At 48.8% G+C, this 23,235-nt stretch overlaps 8 protein-coding genes across 8 annotated transcripts; 7 read left to right on the top strand and 1 right to left on the bottom strand.

Moving 5' to 3' along the window:
• Positions 1 to 1,300: 1,300 nt before the first annotated feature.
• Positions 1,301 to 2,050, top strand: BDP55DRAFT_728579 (uncharacterized protein; the record flags this gene model as incomplete). The annotated part of the gene is made up of 1 exon (XM_060579454.1): positions 1,301 to 2,050. One exon carries the CDS (start codon positions 1,301 to 1,303, stop codon positions 2,048 to 2,050), a length of 750 nt encoding a protein of 249 aa, XP_060429761.1.
• An 867-nt stretch (positions 2,051 to 2,917) lies between these two features.
• Positions 2,918 to 3,844, top strand: BDP55DRAFT_631944 (uncharacterized protein; the record flags this gene model as incomplete). Its single annotated transcript, XM_060572347.1, has 1 exon — positions 2,918 to 3,844. The coding sequence occupies one exon, from the start codon at positions 2,918 to 2,920 to the stop codon at positions 3,842 to 3,844; it is 927 nt and encodes a 308-aa protein (XP_060429760.1).
• A 1,882-nt stretch (positions 3,845 to 5,726) lies between these two features.
• BDP55DRAFT_551970 (TfdA family taurine catabolism dioxygenase TauD) lies at positions 5,727 to 6,997 on the top strand (the record flags this gene model as incomplete). Its single annotated transcript, XM_060569161.1, has 3 exons — positions 5,727 to 5,894; positions 5,963 to 6,695; positions 6,750 to 6,997. 3 exons carry the CDS (start codon positions 5,727 to 5,729, stop codon positions 6,995 to 6,997), a joined length of 1,149 nt encoding a protein of 382 aa, XP_060429759.1.
• Positions 6,998 to 8,530: 1,533 nt separating this feature from the next.
• On the top strand, positions 8,531 to 10,775 carry BDP55DRAFT_704121 (major facilitator superfamily transporter). Its single transcript, XM_060577990.1, has 8 exons — positions 8,531 to 8,857; positions 8,926 to 8,955; positions 9,011 to 9,073; positions 9,136 to 9,183; positions 9,240 to 9,433; positions 9,491 to 9,655; positions 9,707 to 9,892; positions 9,949 to 10,775. Exons 1-8 carry the CDS (start codon positions 8,588 to 8,590, stop codon positions 10,658 to 10,660), a joined length of 1,668 nt encoding a protein of 555 aa, XP_060429758.1. The 5' UTR covers positions 8,531 to 8,587; the 3' UTR covers positions 10,661 to 10,775.
• A 306-nt stretch (positions 10,776 to 11,081) lies between these two features.
• BDP55DRAFT_743973 (uncharacterized protein) lies at positions 11,082 to 13,149 on the top strand (the record flags this gene model as incomplete). The annotated part of the gene is made up of 8 exons (XM_060580501.1): positions 11,082 to 11,104; positions 11,425 to 11,555; positions 11,601 to 11,698; positions 11,754 to 11,904; positions 11,927 to 12,097; positions 12,164 to 12,330; positions 12,373 to 12,577; positions 12,623 to 13,149. The coding sequence occupies 8 exons, from the start codon at positions 11,082 to 11,084 to the stop codon at positions 12,811 to 12,813; spliced, it is 1,137 nt and encodes a 378-aa protein (XP_060429757.1). The 3' UTR covers positions 12,814 to 13,149.
• Positions 13,150 to 13,649: 500 nt separating this feature from the next.
• BDP55DRAFT_715438 (uncharacterized protein) lies at positions 13,650 to 15,663 on the top strand. Its single transcript, XM_060578304.1, has 3 exons — positions 13,650 to 13,804; positions 13,878 to 14,633; positions 14,687 to 15,663. Exons 1-3 carry the CDS (start codon positions 13,753 to 13,755, stop codon positions 15,646 to 15,648), a joined length of 1,770 nt encoding a protein of 589 aa, XP_060429756.1. The 5' UTR covers positions 13,650 to 13,752; the 3' UTR covers positions 15,649 to 15,663.
• A 17-nt stretch (positions 15,664 to 15,680) lies between these two features.
• BDP55DRAFT_663643 (major facilitator superfamily domain-containing protein) lies at positions 15,681 to 17,706 on the bottom strand. The gene is made up of 4 exons (XM_060574903.1): positions 17,221 to 17,706; positions 16,672 to 17,134; positions 16,034 to 16,615; positions 15,681 to 15,975 (listed from the first exon to the last, which is right to left on the bottom strand). The coding sequence occupies exons 1-4, from the start codon at positions 17,382 to 17,384 to the stop codon at positions 15,715 to 15,717; spliced, it is 1,470 nt and encodes a 489-aa protein (XP_060429755.1). The 5' UTR covers positions 17,385 to 17,706; the 3' UTR covers positions 15,681 to 15,714.
• A 16-nt stretch (positions 17,707 to 17,722) lies between these two features.
• Positions 17,723 to 21,937, top strand: BDP55DRAFT_768403 (uncharacterized protein). The gene is made up of 11 exons (XM_060581025.1): positions 17,723 to 17,789; positions 17,851 to 18,081; positions 18,134 to 18,353; positions 18,417 to 18,467; positions 18,536 to 18,844; positions 18,898 to 19,084; positions 19,141 to 19,227; positions 19,291 to 20,746; positions 20,833 to 21,330; positions 21,382 to 21,582; positions 21,640 to 21,937. The coding sequence occupies exons 2-11, from the start codon at positions 17,909 to 17,911 to the stop codon at positions 21,908 to 21,910; spliced, it is 3,453 nt and encodes a 1,150-aa protein (XP_060429754.1). The 5' UTR covers positions 17,723 to 17,789; positions 17,851 to 17,908; the 3' UTR covers positions 21,911 to 21,937.
• The last annotated feature ends 1,298 nt before the right edge of the window (positions 21,938 to 23,235 follow it).

Below are 23,235 nucleotides of genomic sequence, written 5' to 3'. Positions count from 1 at the left end.
CAGCTGATATGTAGTTGCTTGACTCTCTTCTTCTTTTGCACTAGTATTGCTTTTTCCACGTTTGAAAGCTGGAATTTGTGTCCTGGGCGCTGTCTTGTGAGGATATTTTACATTTCTTCTGAGTCGCAGAGTCGTGGTTCAACTTAAGTTTCGACAACAGTTATCAACTCACCACTCGGTCTGTTCGTTATGGTGATTTCCTCTTGATCATTCAAGTTCGTTCGAGAGTGGAATCTGGATGTTTTTCTAGTGGCATGATCCTCTTCAACATTTCGACCAGAGAATCCGTAGCAAGCCATCGAAGTTAAGATCGGCGTGGACTTGACAGTGACTGCGTCTCCGGGACAGTGTGTCACTTCGTGGTCATTGCGACAACCTATTCAAAGCTCACCATTTCAGAGATATGCTCTACTTCCAAAGACCGGAACAGGAAGCTAGTTCAATAAATTAAGATAGCATTTACTAATGACTCAGCCTCTGGGATACAGAACCTTTCTGAGTCAGCTCGAGACAACGTTGCTAAGTTGCTTCCCTTTTGTCTGTCATCTATAATTAGGCAACTCCAATTTCTGTCTACACTTCTGGGATACTAAGTCTCCAACTACCGTCTATGTGCATATCGTCTCATAGGCCTCGTCTTTGTCGTTCGCCTTCCTTTCTGAACCGAACTCCGTGACCAGAACGATACAGATAACATTCTGTCACCTGAACCTTACTCTTGCCGGAACTCTAGCCAACTCACCGACTCTATAATGCCTTCATTTTTTCTAATAGACCTCGTATATAAACTTGGAGACGTGTATTCTCACAAGACAAATTCTTGGGTGCTTAGTTAGTAGTACGGGCAGCCTCAATAGCGGCTTAGCCAAGCTCCATGCCCGAATAATACCCAGTCGTCGCCAAGTCCTGTCTATATGTGGGGAAAGACATAAAGTCAGGATCTCGGGCAGGAGTAACACCTCATTTCCTCTAACCCATTGAAGCGGCCTAATTATGGTGTAAGAAATTGACGATAAAATCTCGATTCGAAAAATCACTTGAACAAGAGGACTCGGACACACCTGCCTGTCGGACGGACTCTTTATTTCATCTCAATTACCAAGTAATATCCACCTTGCATCATGATTCGACTCGGACCAACTCCACGGACTAATTTCCAGCAGCTTCATGAACTAAGCGCATAGATAAAATCCTTTGCCTACTGGCTTTTTTTGGTAGCCAGTCCTCCCGCATCGTCTCATTGAATACAACTTTTAGTATGATGCTGACAGCCCCAATCGAAACGCGGGTCTCGGCCCCAATGCAGCTTATTGTCGTCATCGCCAGCTATATCATCTGGGCCTCCTTACTCATTTACGGAGTTTATCTCCGAAAGAAGGAGAATACGTGGTTTTACGTTATTATTGCGTTTGCTGCGGGCTTCGGTGGAATATTTGAGCCAATCTACGACAATGCGTTGATGCTTTACTTCTACGGCCCCGGCCAGTGGACAGCCTTCAACTCGATGGGCGTCCCGCAGCCCATGTGGGTTTATAGCGGCTATGCGACTCTTTACGGCACCATCTCGGTGTTTCTAAATCGCCAGATCGCCAGCGGCATCACACGTCGATGCTTCTTTCACTACGCCGCCATCGAGCTCGCCAGCTCATGTCTCTTCGAGATCGTCGTTATCAACGGCGGCGTGTACGAGTACTGGGGTCCTCACGTGCTACGCATTTTCAAATACCCCATTGTCATTGGCATCCTGGAAACTGTCCAGGTGATGTTTTACAGTGTCGCCGTCGCCAATCTGCGTGCTAGAAGCGATTGTACGCTCTACCATCTTGTTGGCGCATTACTCATATTTCCTATAACCTTTATGGCGGCGAACATCGGTGTCGGTGCGCCTCTCATCATCAGCCTACATTCTTCTATTCAATCCGACGCCTTGGTCACCTTGGGGACGATAGCATCTATATTGGGCTCGGTCATCGCCATCATGGCTCTCCCAGCCATGATCCCCGGGATCGAGGAGGGAGTAAGATTGCCAACAGACTCTTCAAATTCTTAACAGAGAAGATCGGGTCAGTGTGGGAGCTGAAGACTGGAAAGATTAGCGGGAGTTCGGTTTCCTACGGATTCATACCAGGAGCTTTCCAAGATGCGGTAGCACGCAAACCTAAAATTGTTCTATTTTCCAATATCAAGGTCCGAACCTTTAGCAGTACCAAATATTCCATGTCTTTAACAATACACATCAATCATCCGGGGGCAAGGGCTCGGGGAACTTGTTTTGTTCTCAGATATATGGACATAAAAACATATCTATCTTGGGAAAAGCTCTCTAACAGCGTTAGTAAAAGACCACTTTACGTCAAGACAACGTTCAAATGACAAGCTGCCCATTCTACGTCGAATGAACGACTGATCTGAATAAAGTACCTTGAGTCGGCAATTGGATATCCCTTAGGAGCTTTTCCGGAACCGCCGAATTCGGGACTTAGAAAGCTATTGCAATCTATCATGTGATAGGTATTAGCTGAACAGAACTCTCCATGCTCCAGGTCCATTCCAATAGATTAGATGAAGTATGCAGAATTCTTTCAGCTGGGCGCTGCGTAACGAGAGCTACATGCTTGAGAGCTCAGGGAGCATAGCCAGGGGTTGCGTTTCGAGGGCAAAGCATTCGTTGATTGGGCAGATCCAATGCCAAGGGATGCCTGAGACCTCAACCAGCAGGCGAAGTTTGCAAACAAAAGCCCCATAGATCTTTTGAAAAAGGGAAATCTGTGACAATTCCTTTCATCAACTGCAGCGGTCGATGATTCCGTCCTTATTCAGCATTGCTTAGATTATCGTGGATGTGCTTCAAGTTCCTCCACTGAGCTACAAAGAATTTGAGTCATCAACCCCGCCACTGAACAAACTGGCACCAAAGATGGCTTCTCATACCCAAGTCAACCTTTCACGGCATTTCGCTGGGTTGGGCAACATGATGCTGGCGGGCTTGCTCATTGAGAGCACTACCAGCTTCGTTGTCATTATTGCCAGCTTCCGCGGGTGGGCCATTGATAGTTCTTGGTACGAATCCTCCTTTTCGACATGTCTTGCAACCCAGCCAGCCTTTCAGCTTCTCGCAAAGTTTCTTTGCCTCCAAGGACTGCAGATTTCGAAACGCGCCGCTGCAGAGACGGCTCTTCGTCTTGTAGCAAACATCGTTGGTTTCTGCAATGCTTTAGCAATTATTTTCTTTAGCCAACATGACACGCTTAAAAAGCCATTCGTCAACATGCTGCCTTTGGAGCAGGGGCACGGGCATGTCAAACATCCACACACAACGCCAGCGCCGAAAGACAAGCGGCGATGCCTTCAATTGGGAATCACGGTGTTCCCCTGCTTTGCTATTTTGGCGACGGCAATGTGGGCTGGCGCAGTGACACCTATGAAAAGCACTGTTGCTATACAGAGCACAGTTGACATCCCACATTTTGGGTCGTCTATAACGACTACAGAATTCGCTGTCTCCGGCTCTGTGGGCACGGCACTTCTAAGCAAGCTGCTCTCAATAACGGCATCATCCGTATTATTTTCCAACGGGTCAATCAGCAGGCAGACGACGAGCCACAATGCCGGCTTCTTCTATCGGGGCCGATCTTACGGTGTTGGGTCTTTCGTTGGCATTAGGGACCAAATGATCACAGAAAATCCATCTACATCAGCGTACCACTTTCGACAGTCTGGATATCTCCCACACATAATGTGCCAGTACAACAAGAGTATGGACTTCCACATTGATCGCGAATACCCCCATAGAACGTTCGCCGTCATCGGCTTCCTACCTGATAGTGTGGGAAGCGCGCAGTGATCCGAATATATCGGCGAAAGTCCACGCTCGATCGTGGCGATGGGCGTTGCTGATGGCCCCAAATCAACTCGTCGATTTATTTCCATCGCTGCAGGGGAAAAATAACAAGGCTTTGAACGCCACTCAGTGCACCGTTGACTTTGTTGCAACATTATTTAATGTGTCAGTTGATTTGAAGGATCGGAGCATCGTGGTAGTTCCTTCAAAAGCATCGAAGACTTTGACCCACGACGAGATTTGACCAGGGCAATTGTCAGGCAGTTTGATTCAATATCAAACAGCTTACAAAGTTTTCACGGTTCCGTCTTAGGCGACGTTATAGGCGACGTTATTTTATCCCACATTGCAGCTTGGAAAAGCTCCCTTGCAGAGCCAGCACCCGAGGCCATAGCTACACTCCTTGGGTTACAAAGCTTCTTCATCACCATGACAGACGCTATGCTTGTAGCTTATGGATCAACGCAACTCGAGATGAGCAGGAATTCTCGTCCAGTAGTGGCAGAAGTCGAGATAGAAGTATTCACCTTCGGTAACAAGGCCCACTTAGTCGCAGTAGCAGCCTTAAACACGACTGCCTTGTGGTTGCACTGGAAGCTAAGAAAGGGTGCTCAGGGGGAATCATAGCGGATAGAACTTCGCATTGTATTTGTGCCATAGTCTACTGGATATAGATAATAGATGGGGAATCAGATTTCAAAGAAATGCTTATTGGCTTTCGAATATCCAAGTAACCTCAAATGCACTCAAGGGCTGTCCAGATGAAAACTTTTAGTACGGCCTCCGAGTTGCTAAACGTAGATTCTTTGTGTCTTTTTTCGAGACGTAGCTCACACCCAGTGTGGGGGCCGCATTACCTTGGTTTATCAATCTCAACGCTATGGTACTTCGGAAGCTAACCTACTGTTGTTGACTGACAAGAAAACATGCATGTTTAAGAGTTCTTGCAGTCAAACGGAGAAGGGGTAGTTTACCGGCCGATGCCGGTTGACTTCCGAAAGAATCCCCGAGACGCCATCCGATTCCGGTGCCCGACAACACCGGAAATACTGCAGGCAACGAATAAAAAACAGCTTCTAAATCTAGAAGCGAAACCGATGACCGACCGAATTCCAGATCTACGCCGTAGGAGGAGACGAACGTAGATATAACCGCGCTCCATCACATACGGGCTTCATCAACGGCGCTAATATTGAGTTGAACGCAACCTCTTTTGCTCTTACGAGTTCTTCGCCACAGCACGGCGGAAGCTATTTCATCTCACGGAATTCCCGAAAATAGCCCGGTATCAAGATAAGATCGGAACAACCTTGGTCTCAAATGTTCTTGAATCCCTTGGGACCAACAGAGTACAAGCCGGTGCCGCCCAGATTGCGGGGTCATCAAACACGCACTGAGTCGCATCAGCAGATTGCGTGCTAGACGCCCAGGATAGCAACATTGCAACCACCATTGCTAATCAAAGACGCTGCCGATGGTCTGCTTGGTCGTTATCCCACCATAAGGTCGGTCTTATTAAATATGAATGGCGTCATTTCCCCCCATCAAACAACACTCTACGCCTCCATCCTTTCGTCTCATGTAGTGCTGAGCGCCAATGATTCGTAATGTTCCATGAACCCATTAGCCGGTACCGTATCGGCTGGTGCTGCTAGGCTATGTTTTGGTGAAAGTCTGGGAGACAACGCAATCGAATCCCTGTCAGCATGCAATCTTTGGGACGAATGCCCCTCATCGGATATACTCCGACGTCGATGGCCCTTTGGAGGGGTAGTCTATATAAACTCATGGGCACGACTTCGGGATTTGGTCGGGCGCAACACACCATACCTAATCCGACTTTTATCAAGAAGAAAGAACCTCAGTAATAAAGAAACGACTCAAAATGTCCCCTTCGGCAACCGCAACAGCGACTGTGACCGACCCGGTCAACCTCCCGGTTAACAACCTCCGCTTATACGCCGACGGCTCTGGAGACTACAAAGAACTCTCACCCACAACATATGACAAGGATGCCGAGGCCAAGGGAGGCGATGGCCATGAGGGCGCAAAGGTTAATACTGTCCCTAGGACTAAATATGTGGTGTTTCATCCGAAGGGAGACTGATTTTGTGGATGTAGTACCCTCACTACCTTCCCACATGGAACCCCGAGCAGCAATATCCTCCTCTGCAGCCTTTCCAGCACACCGAGCACGGCAGAGACGCAGACCCCAGCTATCCTGATCTTCTTCCCAAGGACGCACAAGTGACCGACCTCACGCCCTCTATCGGCACAGAAGTCAGAGGCGTCCAGCTCAGCACACTCAGCAACGCTGGCCGTGACCAGCTTGCTCGCTTCGTCGCCGAGCGTAAGGTGGTCGCTTTCCGCGCTCAGGACTTCGCCGACCTTCCGATCGATAAAGCCCTCGAGTTCGGCGGTTACTTTGGCCGTCACCACATTCACCCAACCTCAGGATCCCCTGAAAACTTCCCCGAGGTTCACCTTGTCCACCGTGCCGCAGGCGACAGGTCAGCAGAGAAGTTCTTCGCCACCAGAACCAGCTCTATTGCGTGGCACTCCGATGTCTCGTACGAGCAGCAGCCTCCTGGCACAACTTTCCTCTACATCCTAGACAAGCCCGAGACCGGAGGTGATACTCTGTTCTGCAACGCTGCGGAGGCATACAACAGATTAAGCCCGCTCTTCCAGGAGAGGCTTCACGGCCTTCAGGCTGTTCACTCTGGTATTGAGCAGGTTGCTGCGTCTGTCAAGAAGGGTAGCATCAAGCGTCGCGAGCCTGTTGCCAACACTCACCCCATCGTTCGCACACATCCCGTTACCGGCGAGAAGGCCCTGTTCATCAACCCTCAATGTGAGTTGAGAGCATCCCAGACCATCCCAATCTGTTTACTGACCTGTCATTTAGTCACACGTGAGATTGTAGGCCTGAAGAAGGAAGAGTCCGACGCTTTGCTCAAGTTTCTCTACGAGCACATCGCCTGGGGCGCTGACTTCCATGCCCGCGTGAAGTGGGAGGAGGGCACTGTCGTTGTTTGGGATAACCGCGTCACTCAGCACTCTGCTCTGATTGACTGGAACAACGGTTCAAGGAGGCACTTGGCCAGAATCACACCGCAGGCTGAGCGGCCGTATGAGACATCCTTCAAGGGTTGAATGTTGTAGTATTGAGAAATTTCGTGGTGTGTACATCAAAGACCATAGTGGTCAAACAAGCCTCCGAGCGAGCAGTCGCCTGCAAAGCCAGTCGCATGAGCTTGGTATTTAGTTATGAAGATATGCCAAATTAATTATGAATTATTACTCGATGCTATGCCTTCTCCTTCTTAGTTGCCATAATGGAAAGAAATTACAGACATTAAAGCCATTTTCTTGTAACTTCACGAACGGCTGCGGTGCACATCGCCAGAATTGGTTTGGTAGTTTACTACCGCGGAACACACACTACTCTCCTTCTCTAGAACCCTTAGACACCTGAAAATACGTTATAAAGTGTGGGAGAGTTTAATGCCCGCTCGGCTCAAGCGTTGTATCGGGAAGATTCTGGGTCTTGCTTTGCCCATGTCAACTTTGGACACTCTTCCTTGTAACCACCGGTTCAAGTTGCCACTAGAGAATGACGAGATAGTGTCGTTGTCCCAAAGGGATGGTTAGCTCGCCTCGCTTGGGGTATAATTCGGAGCTAAGGTGTGCCTTTTGAAGCTATCTTGAGCTCGGGGGCTTTCTCTGCCCTTGACAAGTCACCGCTGAGGCCTGGAATCACACCTTCGGACCCAAGCCTTCGGGTGAGACAAAGACTTTTCGACTTTGGATCATGTATCCGTAGTAGACGAGGAATTGACTTGGAATTAATCCTTGGCGTCAAATTGCATAGCCCATTTGAAGGGACCGCGAGAGGGGCTGGCAACTGCCGCGGGTTGTTTCTTTTGCTGTTATATGATTGGCCAATCTCTCGCATTTCGGCCCAAGAGTCTGTCGCAATCCCATGGCCCCCATCACGCAATAACCTCTCCAAGCCTTTTTCGTCAATAAACATGTGGGTGTTCATGCCGCTCGAGACACTCAAGACTCACTAGGGACGGACATGGATTATCCTCGCCGTCGGACACACTACCCACACATGGTGATTGACTCGTCATCTTTGCGGCATTGTGCAGCTCTCCCCAGTCGGCATCTAGACCCTCACATGTCCACGGCCCCAATCACTCCCGTTAATCGAGACGGGATTCCTTCCGCTTAGCTGAAGGCTCTGTGAAGTAAGCTTGAATTAGCTCTTCGTAGCGCTCTTGCTGCCCTAGGCGAGGACTGTCGCCCAGCTATCGACGACGACATTCAACTTGGCCGGGGCCACTCCGGATCACACCCCCCACGCTCTCTAGCACAACTCGTTGGGCCATTGACATGCAGCGCAATTCAGTCAAGCAATTGCACCATAGATAAGAAGTTCTATTCGCTCAAGGGAGCAAATCGCCTATGAGGTGATCGCCTTGGATCATCGCGACACTGTGAAAGCTTTTCTTTCTCTCAGGTGAGCCCCTGTCATCCAACGTCGGGATGGATGTTTGAGATGGATCTGGTTTGAAGACTACAACCAGATTGTCGGGTCCAAGGAGGGAATGTATAAAGGTCCATGCATCTCCGCGGACCGGACCATGTTCCCGGGACCTCTGTGTGGCTTCGCTGAGACTCGAAAGACTTCAACAGGATTCTGCATCCAGCGTGACAATTGGTTTGTCTAGTTGAGCCATGGCCTCCACCGGAGTTGAAGGGCCCTTCAGGGACTCGACCAAAGAGGTCAACACCATTCAGACACAGGCTGCTACCGACACTTCAGCTTCGTCTTTGAAAGAGCAGGTTACTCAACCGTACGGGTCCACGGACGAACATGTCTTTTCGGATCCCAGCATCGCCGACCACTGGCGCAAAGTCTACGAGAAGGCTTCCTACGAGAACCGTCATCGTTTCGACCCCAACTACACCTGGTCGGCCGAGGATGAGAAAAAGCTTGTCAGAAAGGTTTGTGGTACTTTGTAAAACTGGGCTTGATGATCAAAGATCCTAGATGTTGACTTGACTCGCTGTAGATTGACAGGAAAATCATGGTTTGGGCTTGGGTACGAATTCCATTCTCTGAGCACATTAATTGTCCGAAGCTGACGACATTTCAAGGTTATGTTCTGCGCTCTTGATCTCCACCGGCGAAACATTAACCGCGCAATCTCTGACAACATGGTATGGAGACGATAGTCTTAATTTAGGCAGTGCCGAAGACATGACGCTAACTCGATTGACAGCTTCCGGAGCTCGGCATGACAACAAACGATTTCAACTATGGACAAACTGTTAGTATCATACGACGAGACACCCGGTGGTAATCGTAGGCTTATACGTGGTTCAGATTTTCCTTCTATCATTCCTCGCTGCAGAGTTGCCCAGTGGTTTGGTAAGCAAGAAGCTTGGGGCCGATGTCTGGATCCCTTCCATCATGGTCGGCTGGTCCATCACTGCCGGATGTCAAGCTTTCTTGTCGAACCGTGCTGGGTTCTACGCGGTGAAAGCTCTTCTTGGTCTTCTTATGGGTGGCTTTATTCCGTAAGCTTTACGTTTCCGACCTTTGCTTTATGAGAGCACGGTACTAACTTGAAGTAGCGATATTGTTCTATGGCTCACATACTTCTACAAGTCTAATGAGTTGCCTTTGAGGCTTGCATGGTTTTGGACAGCACTCAGCACTGTCAACATCGTTGGCTCACTGGTCGCTGCCGGTGTACTTCAAATGCGAGGTGTCGCAGGATGGGCCGGTTGGAGATGGCTGTAAGTTTTCATCGCGATCCCAGTTTCTCGTTCAGAACTGACTCTAGCTAGGTTCCTTATCGAGGGTATTGTGACTCTCATCATTGGCCTCTTCTCATGGGGTCTGATGCCTCCTGGTCCTACGCAGACCAGAAACTGGTTCCGTGGAAAGGATGGATGGTTCACCGAACATGAAGAGTTGATCATGGTCAACCGCTTGCTGCGGGACGACCCGAGCAAGGGTGATATGCACAATCGGTATAAAGCCCTTATTCTGCAAACTCCACTGCAAACTCTGCTAATCCGTTAAACAGCGAAGCCGTCGGCCCTTCTCTTCTGTTCAAAGCAATCAAGGATTGGGAGCAGTGGCCTTTGTACCTGATCGGCCTGACTACTTACATCCCGCCGTCCCCGCCGAGCACCTATCTGTCCTACATTCTACGTCGATTGGGTTTCTCAACCTTCCAAGCCAACCTTCTCGCCATTCCTTCCCAGTTCCTTTTTGCCGTCAACCTCTTGATCATCTCTTGGGTTTCCGGAAAGTTCAAGGAGCGTGCCATCGTTTCATCAATCTCAAACATCTGGATCTTCCCCTGGCTTGTCGCACTCGTCGCCTTGCCCGCTGATACCAGCACCTGGATCAGATACGCCCTCTTGACGGGCCTGCTGAGCTACCCTTACTGCCACGCGATTTTGGTCGGCTGGAACGCCAAGAACAGCAATGCCGTGCGAACAAGAGCTGTCAGTGCCGCGCTGTACAACATGTTTGTGCAGGCCGGTAACATCGCAGCTTCAAACATTTACCGAGATGACGACCAACCTCTGTATCGCCGAGGAAACAAGATTTTGCTCGGGGTCTGCTGCTTCAACATTGTTCTGTTTTACTTTGTCAAGGCCTTCTACATCTGGCGTAACAAGGTTCGCGATAGTCGGTGGAATGCCATGTCCAAGGAGCAACAAGAGGACTACTCTCTTAACACCACTGATGAAGGCCAGCAAAGGCTTGACTTCCGCTTTGCGCATTAAATGGCCAGCTCTGTGTTTTGAAAGAATGCAATGGTATAGCATCTTTAAGATCACTGGTCAAGTTGAGATCTTTGAGGACAGGGTCAGTCTCCGAGCTTAGAGACGATATGCAGTCATTTGGTAGTGGGTACTTACCTTAGTGCAAGATAGCCCCGTAAAGAATATTAAGACTTGAATTCATCTTCCCTGAAGTGTCAAAGGAACTCGAGACCGAAGTCATCTCAAGCAGTTTGAGAACTGATTACGAATAACTAGCAAATAATTGTGGTTTGAATTTTAGGCTCTTTCTTATCTAAGAATCAAAAAGCACGTTGTTTCTATTTCTTGGCTTTAACATAGATGCAATTGATGACTGGCAGGAGGTTACCATGGGCATCACTCCATAGCCACTCGACCTATTTCTGTGTATGCTAGGCCTATCATGGACAGAGCTTACGATAACCGGTTAGCCGTATTTCAGCCAACGATCCTCTCCATTGGCCCACGGTATTCTGATGAAGGCCCTGGTGCTACTCCAGTGGTCAATGCGACTTGATGCAAGGGGTCGAATCCTTTCAGGGGCTACGAATATCTCCAGGCCCCAAGGTGTGATAACACAACGTCGTGTTTGTCTTCCCATTGTCGCGTCACGGGGAAGAATGCCTCCTTCTTCCATTTGAGCAGCAGCAAACCAACCCCCCTCGACCGCGATTTTGCGCCAGCGAAACTCACATGCCATAATAAGCATAGTTCCAGGAACCGACACGCCCTGGACGTCCTTTGAGATCGGCGGGAATTGTTCTGTCTGGAAATTACTTTGCCTGGCTTTTGACACAGAAAAACGAACCGCCCTACCCCGATGTCGCAACATTCTGGCGAACAGCGGTTGAAGGCCATAACAGCATCAACGCAACGAGTGCCCCAATCATCGATGGGCATGAGTAGACGCGCGAAAACAGAGCTGATTTGGCCAGCCAAGTAATTGACAAAGTAATATGTCGCAGTTCGCTGTGCCAGTTAATTGGGTCTGAAATTGATGGCGGCCTCGCAGGCTATGGGGTACGCATACAATTGAACATCTCTGCTACGCAAGGATGGTACTAATATCTGGTAGCTCCTGACTTCTTACGGCATTGAGTGTGTCTTTCTCACCGTTTACTGTGCTTTTGCGATCCTGGCTTTCCTCCAGCGCAGCAAATCATCATCCAATCCGGCTGAGCTGCCTCAGGCACTGCCACCTGACGCCAGTCCAGGTCCTTTCTCTCGTGTCAACGAGGTTATGAAGAGGCACAAGATATGACCTATTGGTAGTCGCAGTATTTCTTTCTCTTGGGATTCTGGCTACCATCATCTACAGCCGAGTAACACCTATCGTCTACAAGTATAACTCATCCTTACAACTCGTTGTCTCGGCTCTCAGCTTTTACCCGCTGGCAGCAATGCTCCCATTGATCCTAGGTTCCACATGACGTAGCTGGTTGAAGGGGACTATCCTGGTCGGCCTCTTCCTAATTCACACGTCAGCATGGGTTCTTTGCACCAACAATACCCAAGTCGACTACTACCACAACGAAGTTGTCTACGATGCCCGCCCTCAGAACCACCCAACCCAGGTTGTTATCGGAGCTGCCATGTTTACAATGGCTGCTATGATATGGATGCCACCACTCTTTGGTCTATGCCTGAGCGTTGTGCTTTGCTTTTACCGGTGCAACAACCGCAAGATGTGACAGGCAAAGTGGCTCAACAAGGTTGCCAAAACAGCAGTCACTTTATATGCCATCTTGAACTTCATTTGTATGTGGGGGGGCTGGAGTATGCTTATCGTCTTCTTCACTGGTGCTTCTAAGGATTCAAAAGATGGTTGGAGTCTGGGCCAGGCACTTGCTATCACCTCTTGGATGGCGGTCCTGGTGGAATTCATATCCATCATATGCCGTCAGTTCAATGTCACCTCCCCGCAACTCAATTGCTGACCTATAGAAGTTGGCGCCGAAGCTGGATATTCAAGTCGTCTTCCTGTTGAGTTTCAAGTAGTGCGAAAGGAAGTGGCTCTTCACCAACAGGAAGCAGATGGATTCTTGAATGAAGCGGGCGCCTGCGAGGGAAACGATGAACACCGAGATTTAGCCTGTCTGAACGGTCTTCCGAGTTTCATAACCTCTTCCAAATGATTGACCATAACACCTTATGATTGAGTAACACGAAGGTACACGTATTGCCAACATAAGTCGAACGGCAGCGCAGCGATTTCTCCAGACATAGCACCGGACGACTTCATGGAGTGGGTCGTGCCGGGCTGGCCCCATTGAAGAGTCGGACCACCGCCGTCGACCTCTACTTTACTTCTCGGATCTGGACTAAGACTGAGGGCTAAGAAATGACCAATGTTCACCATTCAATAAATGACTGATTCAATCCCACACGCAAGAGAGGGGTGATCATTCTTCTACTTACACTTGCTCAAGGGAAATACAAACTTGAATCCAACTGGGGGGTGGAGAGGGGGAGCCGTCACTACATGTGACCACAAAGTACCTATTAACCCAGCGCTACAAGATCCGACACACAACCCGGATTCATTTTGCAATGGCACATCATCTACATTATGAGGCTACAGTGCTACGTGACGTGTTCAGGCCTTGGAGATGCAAGGCAAGGCTTCTCACTGAGCCACCGAGATTTACGCAAATCAAAAATAGTGCCTTGAGTTCTAGACCAGAGACTCTGGTCTGCTTCTGACGCTGACAAGTTACCCCTGCACAGACTTACATTTGTGTAACCACACTCTCTTATCCGAACCGCCCAGATGACCATGTTGGTGGCTCATGTTGGAGCTCTGGTTGGCGCTTCCGCAGCGTTTCGCCTAGCAAGGCCGTCCCAACCAAGGAGGCTGCATACTGCAGGCTGTAGGCAGACACATTTGTCTCTAGACATACACATTTATCGTCTCTCCCTTTATAAAAGCTTTGTCTCGGAAAGAGAATATCTGTGGCAGCGTCTTTGTGCACTTCATCGCGGCTCTCACTTTTCCAATCATTCATGAAGCTTAGTTCGAAAGCTCAAAATACCTCCACATGATCTCTTAGTGCCAACACTATTTTCTTTCACAAATGGAAAAAATGTCAGAATTTCCGAGAGAGGGTCGGCCAAGTCTCTTGCGAGGTGAATAACGTCTCCAATGGTTCATGAATATTGATGAGATGCGTCGGAGGAGTCAAGATTAACACTCAATTAGCAAGGACATCTGAGGAGCAAGTCTACGCAGACCGAATTTACCTCAAATCCCAGAAATATAGCGGAAACTCGTTTTACACTTTCAGCACTCTAGGTCCGCTATCGTCTTTCTTGGGGTCGCCATATCACCCATTCGGGGAAGACCAAAAATCTGCCGAACACTGTGAAAACACATCCAACGGCGATGCATTCGTCCACTTGCGTACTTACGTCCCCGGGGCTGGCAGTCCTATCCGGAACGATGTGAGAACTTTGGAAGAGCTTGAATCGTCCCTAGATCAAGTCAATTCTTGTCGTGTTGGTGGCACTGTTGTGTTTCTAAGGGGCTACCAGCCGGCACGATGGCTGAATGTCATTGGGCACAAGCTTTCTCTCGAGCCAGAGTTTTACCGTCGACATCTTCACTTCTCCGCCGCTAGCCCCTTCTCTCAGGAACGACAGTACTCAGATGCGTCTTTGCCGTCATCCAAGACTCATATGATGCAGCTGAAACTTACAACGCTGGGCACACGGTTCGCCCCCGACAATATGAAACGGTCAGAGCAGGAAGAGCAGAAAATGCTTTCTAGGCTACGGGAGCAAGTCTCCAGTCTTATGAAGAAATACATCAAGGGTTGGGATGAATATGGCTCAGAACTTGGGCATGGAATGTCAATGGCTAGAAACTTCTTTGTGCTTGATCGCCAGCATGTATCACTTGAACAGACAATATCGATATGTGTGACCGAGAGACCACACAATTCTAAACATTGGACAGGTGAGTACTAGTATTATAATGACCTTTACTACCTTACATGGCTATTGTGACAGTATCTGACTCCAGGACAGCGGTTGTTTGGTTGGATTTTGGGAGCGGATTTGGTCCTGCGGATGCAGGTCCCTGGAACTCCAAGGTTCTGGACTATGCCGGCTGTCACGTAGAATATTGGGCCACGACACAACATCGACCTGGTATATACTTTGCCGACGAGAAGACTATGGGAGGCTCGAATTCATGCTATCAGGCAAAAGATGATGATGAAAGATCCGTATCACAGCCAGCAACCTTCAAATTACTGCACGAGGCTTTCGACACACTTCTTGATAGTGAGGCAATGGTGGAGGATACTTATTACAGTCTGAGCGAAATTTTCAGGTTTTCGGTGGCTTCCGAGGCACAGTTTCTAGACAAGTTGCAGCATCTTCTCGAGGAAGATATGCAGCCCGCCGTATTGGCCGAAACAAATTCTGACAAGAGGATGACGATGTGGAATCTGGTACACAACAAACAGATTCTCGATCGACACGTACAGAATCTAGAAGAAATATGCGAGTTTTTGGAGGCAAAAGACAGCAACAATTGGTCCACAGCTAGATCAGAGGGTGGTCTAAAGAAAGCCTGCATGGCTAATCGACTGATTGAACGCGACTACCAGAAGATGAGACGCCGAGCTATCAAGCTTAGTGAGGACTACTGGCAAAGCACAACCATGCTTGCGAATGCGGCTATGATTGATGATTCCCAGAGAACCATCTCCCAGGGAGAAATTGTGCGAAAGTTGTCGACTCTTGGTTTCTTTTTTCTGCCACTAACATTCTCAACGTCAATATTTGGCATGAATCTGCAGGAATTGAATGAAGGTAGTCATTCAAAACTTGGGGTCTGGTTGGGAATTGCTGCGGCATCTCTCTTACTTGCCTACTTGGTGCTTCGATGGTCCTCCCATCGACAGAGGGTGCTTGGAGCATGGCGAAAGCTAAGAACGGTCCAGCACAGCCCGAGCACCGTCTGACAGGAGTACGAGGAGTACAGAAGAATACATAAAGCATGGAGATTTCTTAATAGTCTAGGATATTGGCTATCTGTCCATGTAAACCCTCAAAGATAGCTCTGCTCCAGCTTTCCTCACCCACGTATACATGGTTATAGATGTGGCACACAGAAGTACTTCAATGCAAGCAATTGTTGTGTTCCCCCATCCATAACCAACCTTTTGGTAAAGTGGAAAGGTCGACAAAGGGATGAGAGATCCCCCTACAGACGACGCGACGGTGAAAGCAGCTCCAGCGGAGCCTGCAAAGCCCGGTACGGACTCGACAACAAAGAGTAGCAGAGAAAGCTAATGAGAGATACACTCTGTCAGCGGCTAATCTCGAATAGAATCTAAAGGCGCTCACCTGTACAGCCATGTAACCGAAGCCAAAGAAATACAGTCCCAGGATGGGCACGATCCAATGTGTGCGCATTGCAACGGACCATCCGTACCACAGAAGGCCCAGCACTGGAAGTAGAAGCGCCCCCGACGCTAAAAGTAAGAGACTTGCATGTTTCCTGTCTTCCTCCTCGGGGAATCGCGTTGAAATACTTCGCATCATCTTCTTTGACAATGCCAGAGCACTAATTCCCCCAATTCCAATTCCCAGGTACGATAAACCCACGGTCTGTGCTGGAAATCCATACTGACTCTGATAAACAGTGCCCAGAGACGATAAAATCATGTTGACAGTTCCATTGAAAACGCAGATCATTAGGAAGGGTACTAGGCAAATCAACTTGCTCGCGACTTTCATTGGGAGTAGCCACGCACGACATAGAGTCCGGCCAAGGTCATCGAAAGCAGGCAGCCTCACCAAAAGTCCCCTGCCGTATTGCTGTTGGTTTCGGTGAGACTCATGCGGTCTTGCCGCCAATAAGCGTTCGATTGTTGGTTGATGCGTCTCTGGTAGCCAGAATAATAAGCCAACAGCAGCAACAGCAGCCTGTGATTGCCACGTCAGCAACCTGCGGCCTCGGATAAATGGGGAGTCTTTCCTACCAAGATTGCTGCCAACCAGAACACCCATCGCCAGCCAAGATTCCCGTTTACTATACCGCCTAGGATGGGGCCGAGGGTTGGGCCCATGATGGTTCCAAAAGAGTAGAATGCCATTGGCCCAGGCCTTTCTCCCGGCACATAAAGGTCTGCAACCACGGCCCTCCCAATGGCCATGGGAGCGCCACCAAAGCAGCCTGCCAGGAATCGAAAAGTAATCAGGCTCTCCAGACTGTTGCTGCGGGCGCATGCCACCGTCCAACCGAGATACGCTATGATATACAAGCGATAGATACCGACACGCCCGTAATGGTCGGTAAGTGGCGCCAATATGAGGGGTCCGACGATGAACCCCAGAATGTAAACTGTCACACAGAAGGAGCCCAGAGCCTTACCACTCCCATCTGGCCGAAAGGTTTGCAGTACTTGCGGAATACTGGGTGCTAGCATCATCGATACGAGGAATCTGAACTTTGGTCAGTTCAGCACATTGAACAGCCAGCCTTCCGGAATTGGCTGGTCCTTAAATTTCAGTGAGGAGATTGCGCATACGTGAGACATTCGCAGTACGCTACTAAGCCCACAACGGGCCATTTTCGTAATCTTGGCCACGATTGCGGGTTGTTGCTGGATGATTGCTGGCCTTGATGCTGCCTTGGGGTGGCATAGAGAAGATCCTGCGACTTGGTATCGCTCGTGGGGGAGTTGTCCGGCATGGTAGACGGAGGTCGGTGCGCCGATTCAGACTGGAAGCACAAGATGCTGCCTTAAGTGCCTCAGAGATTCGGGTGGGCATTCGACCTATTTGTTTCCTGAAGACAATGAAAGCACTTTGTCAAATATTGTAGCAGATTGTTTGGCCAGTCGTAACCCAGCCGGGTATTCCACGGCTTTTGTGCAATGACAAATTTGGTGAAGGCACGGTGATGTACACGCGAGTGTGTGATATGCTGCCACCCTGCTTATGCAGACACACACTGGGATAAATGATGAGTTGCACAAACTCCGAGAATGTCACAGCCTGCTTCTCTGATGACGAGCTTCCTTCGAGAGTCAGTGTGGCGATGGTGTATAGGGGGGGGAAAGTGATCAATCCGGCTGCATAACGCAAGAGCGTGCAAGCAAGTCAGCTACAGGCACACTTTTGATTGACCCCAAAGCAGGCTGATAGGTTGTTTCTAGGCGCAGTCACTCACACCGCGTAGCAACAGGGAGGGGTCGAAAGGTTTCACAAGAAAAGATGAGTCCCAATCGTTTTTCAGTCCCCCCAAAACATTCTCTCGAAAGAGGCTCGGAAAGCAAAATCGTTCTTCTCCAGTCACCAACTTATTGGGGAAGAAGAGAGAGTCTTCTGATGGCGACCTTTGCAGTCCCCAAGGCCGGAACGGTAGCTAGGTCAGACGCGAAGCTCCGGTAAGTCTCCAACTCCCAAATTTCTAACACCCTTTAGACTGACACTACCGAGAATCATACTAGTCCCTGGCGTCGGAACTTCACCACCAGTGGAGAAATGGGGGTTTCTCAATGGTGTCTGGAGCGAAGAGCTCTCGATCGATGATAATCACATCGATGTCTCGGGGCACTATCCAACTGTCAGCGACGAGACCAGATTCAATGTTAAACAGTTGATTGACACTGGGAACGACTTGAGCAGGGTCTTGGAAAAGCTGGCAATGGAAAACCCGGTGGGCCAGTTCTCTCGGCTATGTGTACAGATCTTTTGCTGAAACTCCGCTTTGCTCGCATAGATACCCATCATCTTTGTGACACATAGTTTGGGCGGCATTGCGGTTAAACGTGTCAGCTATTTGCATTCTCCCTTTTCGGCTACTACTTCAGCAGTACTGATATGTTTTTGACTTGTTAGGCCCTATCACAGCCCAGTGCAAGGAGAGCGAATGCGATTGGTCTTGTAGCTGGGATTGTCTTCATCGGTTGTCCACATGGCATTGACTCAAGTCATCGCGAGACACTCAAAAACAACTGTTCTTTCTTGTTGCAACAATGCCTTCAAGGCAGGTCTATCAAGAAGTTCCTGGAACTGAGAAACTGGGAAGAGGAGATCTTGGAAGTCAACAACATCTTTTCCAGTCGGGGGTTTCGCTTTCCTATTCTCAGCATCTACGAAGGTCGACCCACGATCAAGAAGTCCTTCATCCACAACAAACAACAGACTGCAAGTCCCTGAAGAGTTCGGCAATGGGTCTCCTCTCACTGACTATCTTAAAGATCATCAATTCACAGCTAGCTAGGACAGAGGCTGCCTTCGAGAAGCTAGTCGGTATAGATGCAGATCATTTTGAGGCCTGTTATCTCCTCGAGTGTGGGACCCCTAATAGGGAAATCTGGGCTTGGCTGCGCCAAACAATCAAGCAAGTCATTCAGAGGGCTTCCGCTCACGAAACCACTTCTGGATGTATGGTTGATGGAGCAATTTCTTAAAGTTATGTGGACCTACTAATAACTCCATAGTACATTTCCCAGCTAGCACTATATCCCAAAGCGCTGGGAGCAGTATTGTGGCAGAGCAGAAGTCGTCAATATATGCCCTGAAACAAGGTATTTACTGAAAGCCTGGGTTCAGGTGACTCATTTAGCTTCACTCTGGCTTACGAGTCATAGCTTTCGGTACAACATCCCTAGAAGACGACAGTCTGGCTCAGGTATCACTCCCGACACCGGATCCTTCGAGCATGGAGTCAATCTTCCGTGGATTTTCCCGATCTTCCGATGAGCTCGCGCTCCCTTGTCACATGACAGAGCAGTTATCTCTCAACAGAGACTTTCTGGGCCGTGTGGAAGTCATGAACAAGATTGATGACGCGCTGTTACCAGCCAGTAGAACGGGGAACTCGGCAATACAAGGGCAAACACCAGTGATAGCAACAGTTTTCGGTGTAGCTGGCCTTGGTAAAACCCAACTCGCATCACAATATGTGTTCACCCACAAGACTAAGTTCGATGCAATCTTCTGGATTTGCGCTGAAAGTGCCGAAAAGCTCGAACTTGACTTTTGCAAGATAGCAACACGAATTCGCCTGGTTCCAGAGAACGGGCCCCACAATCCTACATCGACCAAAGAACTCATTCACTCATGGCTCGCGAAGCCAACCTGGACTGTCGGTGGGAAAGACGATCAAGCAGTGTCTCCCGAATGGCTCTTGATATTCGATAACGCCGATGACCCTCAAATTCTGGATGATTATATCAACATAGACGGGCCGGGGTCGATCCTAGTTACGTCGAGGAATCCCTTAGTCCGCGACCTTCCTGGTAGTGTTGTTCCAATACAACTTCCTCCGTTCTCAGAGGAAGAATCTCTGGAGTTTTTAAAAAAGACTTCAAAAGGCTTGATCAAGTCAGCCAAAGATCATGAAGACGGACGTCAGCTACACCATCAACTTGATGGGCTACCTCTTGCCCTAGCTCAGATGGCAGGCATTGCCAAGCAACAGTTCCTTTCGGTTTCTGTTTTGAAAAGACGATTGGATGACCATACTGATCGTGGCAATCTTTTTGAGGCCCATACCAACAAGAACACTCGCGGTAATCTTTCATCCTTGTTCACGATCGACGGCTTAGGTGTAGAACCACAATTGTTGGCCGCCATCATTTCTTGCTTCCATCCAGACCACATTGAAGAGGCCATCTTTGATCATCTATTCTCAGATGAGATCTCAGAGGCGCTTTTTTCAATAACTCGCAACGACTACTTCAGGGCAAGAGCTACACTTCTCCAAGCCTCCATCATCCGAGAGAACGACGACGGCACTACGACACACCTATCGATGCATCGAGTTCCCCAGCAGGTTATCAGAGCCAACTTGTCCAAGAATCCGGAACAGCTAGCCAAAGTTTTTTCCATCGCGGTGAGACTGATCCGCAAAACATGGCCGATGTTACTATTCGAGCAAAGACATGCGAGGAGACAGGGGCCTGTTCCACGTGAGGTGCTCAGTGATCATGTCAACTCTTTGCGTTACATGTACGAAACAGAGAAGTCTCTTCTGATGCCTCAAATTGGTTCGTTTGAGGAAACCGAGTTTCATTTTGGCACGATTCTTCAAGAAGCAGCCTGGTAAGTCTTGCAAGTCATTTCAAGAGGCGTGGTCTTTTTCCTTGTCACAGTCATCTATGGCGATGAGCTCACTAACATTGTTCTAGGTGGCTTTACGAGCGCGGCAACTTCCTCAAGGCGCGAGAAACTGCTGCCAAGATTCTTCTCTTATGTGAGAAGTACGAAGGTGTTGAGAGATGGCTTGATCTATCCGCCCTTGTTTACGATGTCATGGGATGCGTTGCAAACGGGACCAATCGTCCTGAAGAGTCAGAGAAGTTCAACTCCAAGCAGCTGATAATCAGGAAGGAAATCTCTGCCAAGACGGGCGAGCAAAATTTCCAGCTAGGATACGCCTTCAATCAGATGGGATGTTCTTTGATGATGTTCAAGAAGTTCGAAAAAGGTGGTCAAATGTTCCGTCAAGCGTTAGACATCTGGCACAGTGTTCCAGGCTATCGGAAAGGTTTTGCCTTGATGGAATACGCCAACCTTGGTATGAGTCTGTGGCTTCAAGGAAAGATATCCGAAGCCGCTGAGGTCCTTGAGGAAGGCCAGAGAGAAAGCGACCAGGGCCTTGGTAAATTGAGCATGGTGTCTTTCAGGTAACCCCATCCAGATCTATACTTTTCAATACCATCTAACAAATATTACAGGCCAGGAAGAGTCCTTCATGCTCTTGGTAACGTCAGACTCAGTCAAGGTCGTGTGGAGGAAAGCGAACAATTTCACAAGGATGCACTCAAGACATATCAAGGCGCTGTTGGCAGCAAATACCATCGAACGGCCGACATGTGCTACAAACTAGCACAGCACTCTATTCGTCGAGGCGATAGATCGTCACTCAGAAATGCCATGTGAGATACATATAATACCTGGGCAAAAGAACTCAAATTCTAATTCTAGAATTATAGGACTTTGGTTGATCAGGCTCTTGTTACATACGATGCCAACGAGGGCGCACATGTGCCTGAGATCGCGCGGACCACCTTTATGAAAGCAAGAATTCTTTACAAGATGAAGCTTCTCGATGATCAAAATGACGAGATATCGCATAAGGAAGATATAGAGTTACTAGAGAAGGCCCACTTAATGTACAGGCAGCTTGTTCCGTCGACACAAATACCGCCGGGGGCATTACGAGAGTCTCATTTTGAGGATTTGGTGACATTTTGGTCCAGATAGTACTTACCTTACTTGCGTCATAATATGGTCAGTTTCATCCAACTTTGATGTGAAATTCAGTTCTGGCATAGATGGGCCGTTTCACAATGACAGGTAGAACCGTTGGCAGTGACGCAATTCTACAAGCCGGCACTACGTTAATACCTGGCTATGACACCAAGTACCAAAATCAAGAAATCTAGACTCATTTTGCGACACTTGTCATGTAAGTCGATCTCCTATACTTGACCAATGTGAGAGGTAGTGCGAACAGATCGCGTGCTTATGATTATGGCATCCTACTTTCTGCCCTTCCATTTTGATTCTGCTATCATCGTGCTGCAGGGTGGCGATTTAAAGGTCTCTTCGGGTCATCACGAGATCATCCCATTCGAGAGCATCGGCCTTTACGCTAAAGATCACTATTCCACTCTAGATAAGGTAGTCAGCATGGTGTAAGTGAGTCGATGCTACTCCTTATGAACATGGTACGACGCCGAGTGAGTCTGGTCAGTCTCTTATTGACCCAGAGAGTGACAGATGGCAGATCAACAACACCCTAAAAAAAGCCGAAGGTAAGACTAGAAGCTGCGACCGTGAGAGTCAAGTACCATACATCCCAGACACTGCAGGCACGGAATGGTGGCGAGATTTCAAAGAATACAGAAAGGCTAGCCCAAGAAGGGAAGGACGTGTTGTCAAAGCTACTTGCTTATGATGGCATCTCCGGATTCAAGTAAGAAGACACAAGGGCGCTATTCGATGACTTACAACCGGTCCTCGGAGAGCGTCGGGCGAAAACAAGTCCTTCGAAATGCGTCTCCTAGCCAAAAACAGCTAGGTCTTGGTATAATGAAGACTTATGGTTACCGAAAGCTTCCAATCTTTGGTCTCAGTGGAATCGAGATACCGCAGGAAGCGGATCCGTCACTAATGTACATAATACATACTTGTGATGGGTTGCGACGTTGGCTTGTTTATGTGGGCAAAGGCGGCAACCAAGACACCTAATCAAATGGGCTAAAATACGCTACATGAGGTTCATTACTACAGTTTCGAGGTTTGCAGCTTGATTCTCTTCAAAACTACTATAGTTACTTTGTAAACTGAAAATACTTTTACCAACAAGAGCTTGCGCACGATGGGATGGCCAGAACAGACTGCACTGAGTAATAAATGGTTGCAGATGGCAGCCATTCGCGTGCAGCAAATATTCACTTGAGGTCTTCTGTTCGCCGAGGGAGGGGCCTCACAGAAAGTCTGCAGGGCGCGCAGTCATGTAGATGCAGCAAAGATTCCCTGCAGCCCCTTCAAAGCGACCTCGGAAAACTACCCCGGCCTTCCCA

This window comes from Colletotrichum godetiae (genome assembly GCF_030913485.1).
Source record: "Colletotrichum godetiae strain CBS 193.32 chromosome Unknown BDP55scaffold_20, whole genome shotgun sequence".
Lineage (NCBI taxonomy): Eukaryota > Fungi > Ascomycota > Sordariomycetes > Glomerellales > Glomerellaceae > Colletotrichum > Colletotrichum godetiae.
Note: the sequence above shows the minus strand (reverse complement) of the source record. Positions and strands in the feature narration are given on the sequence as shown.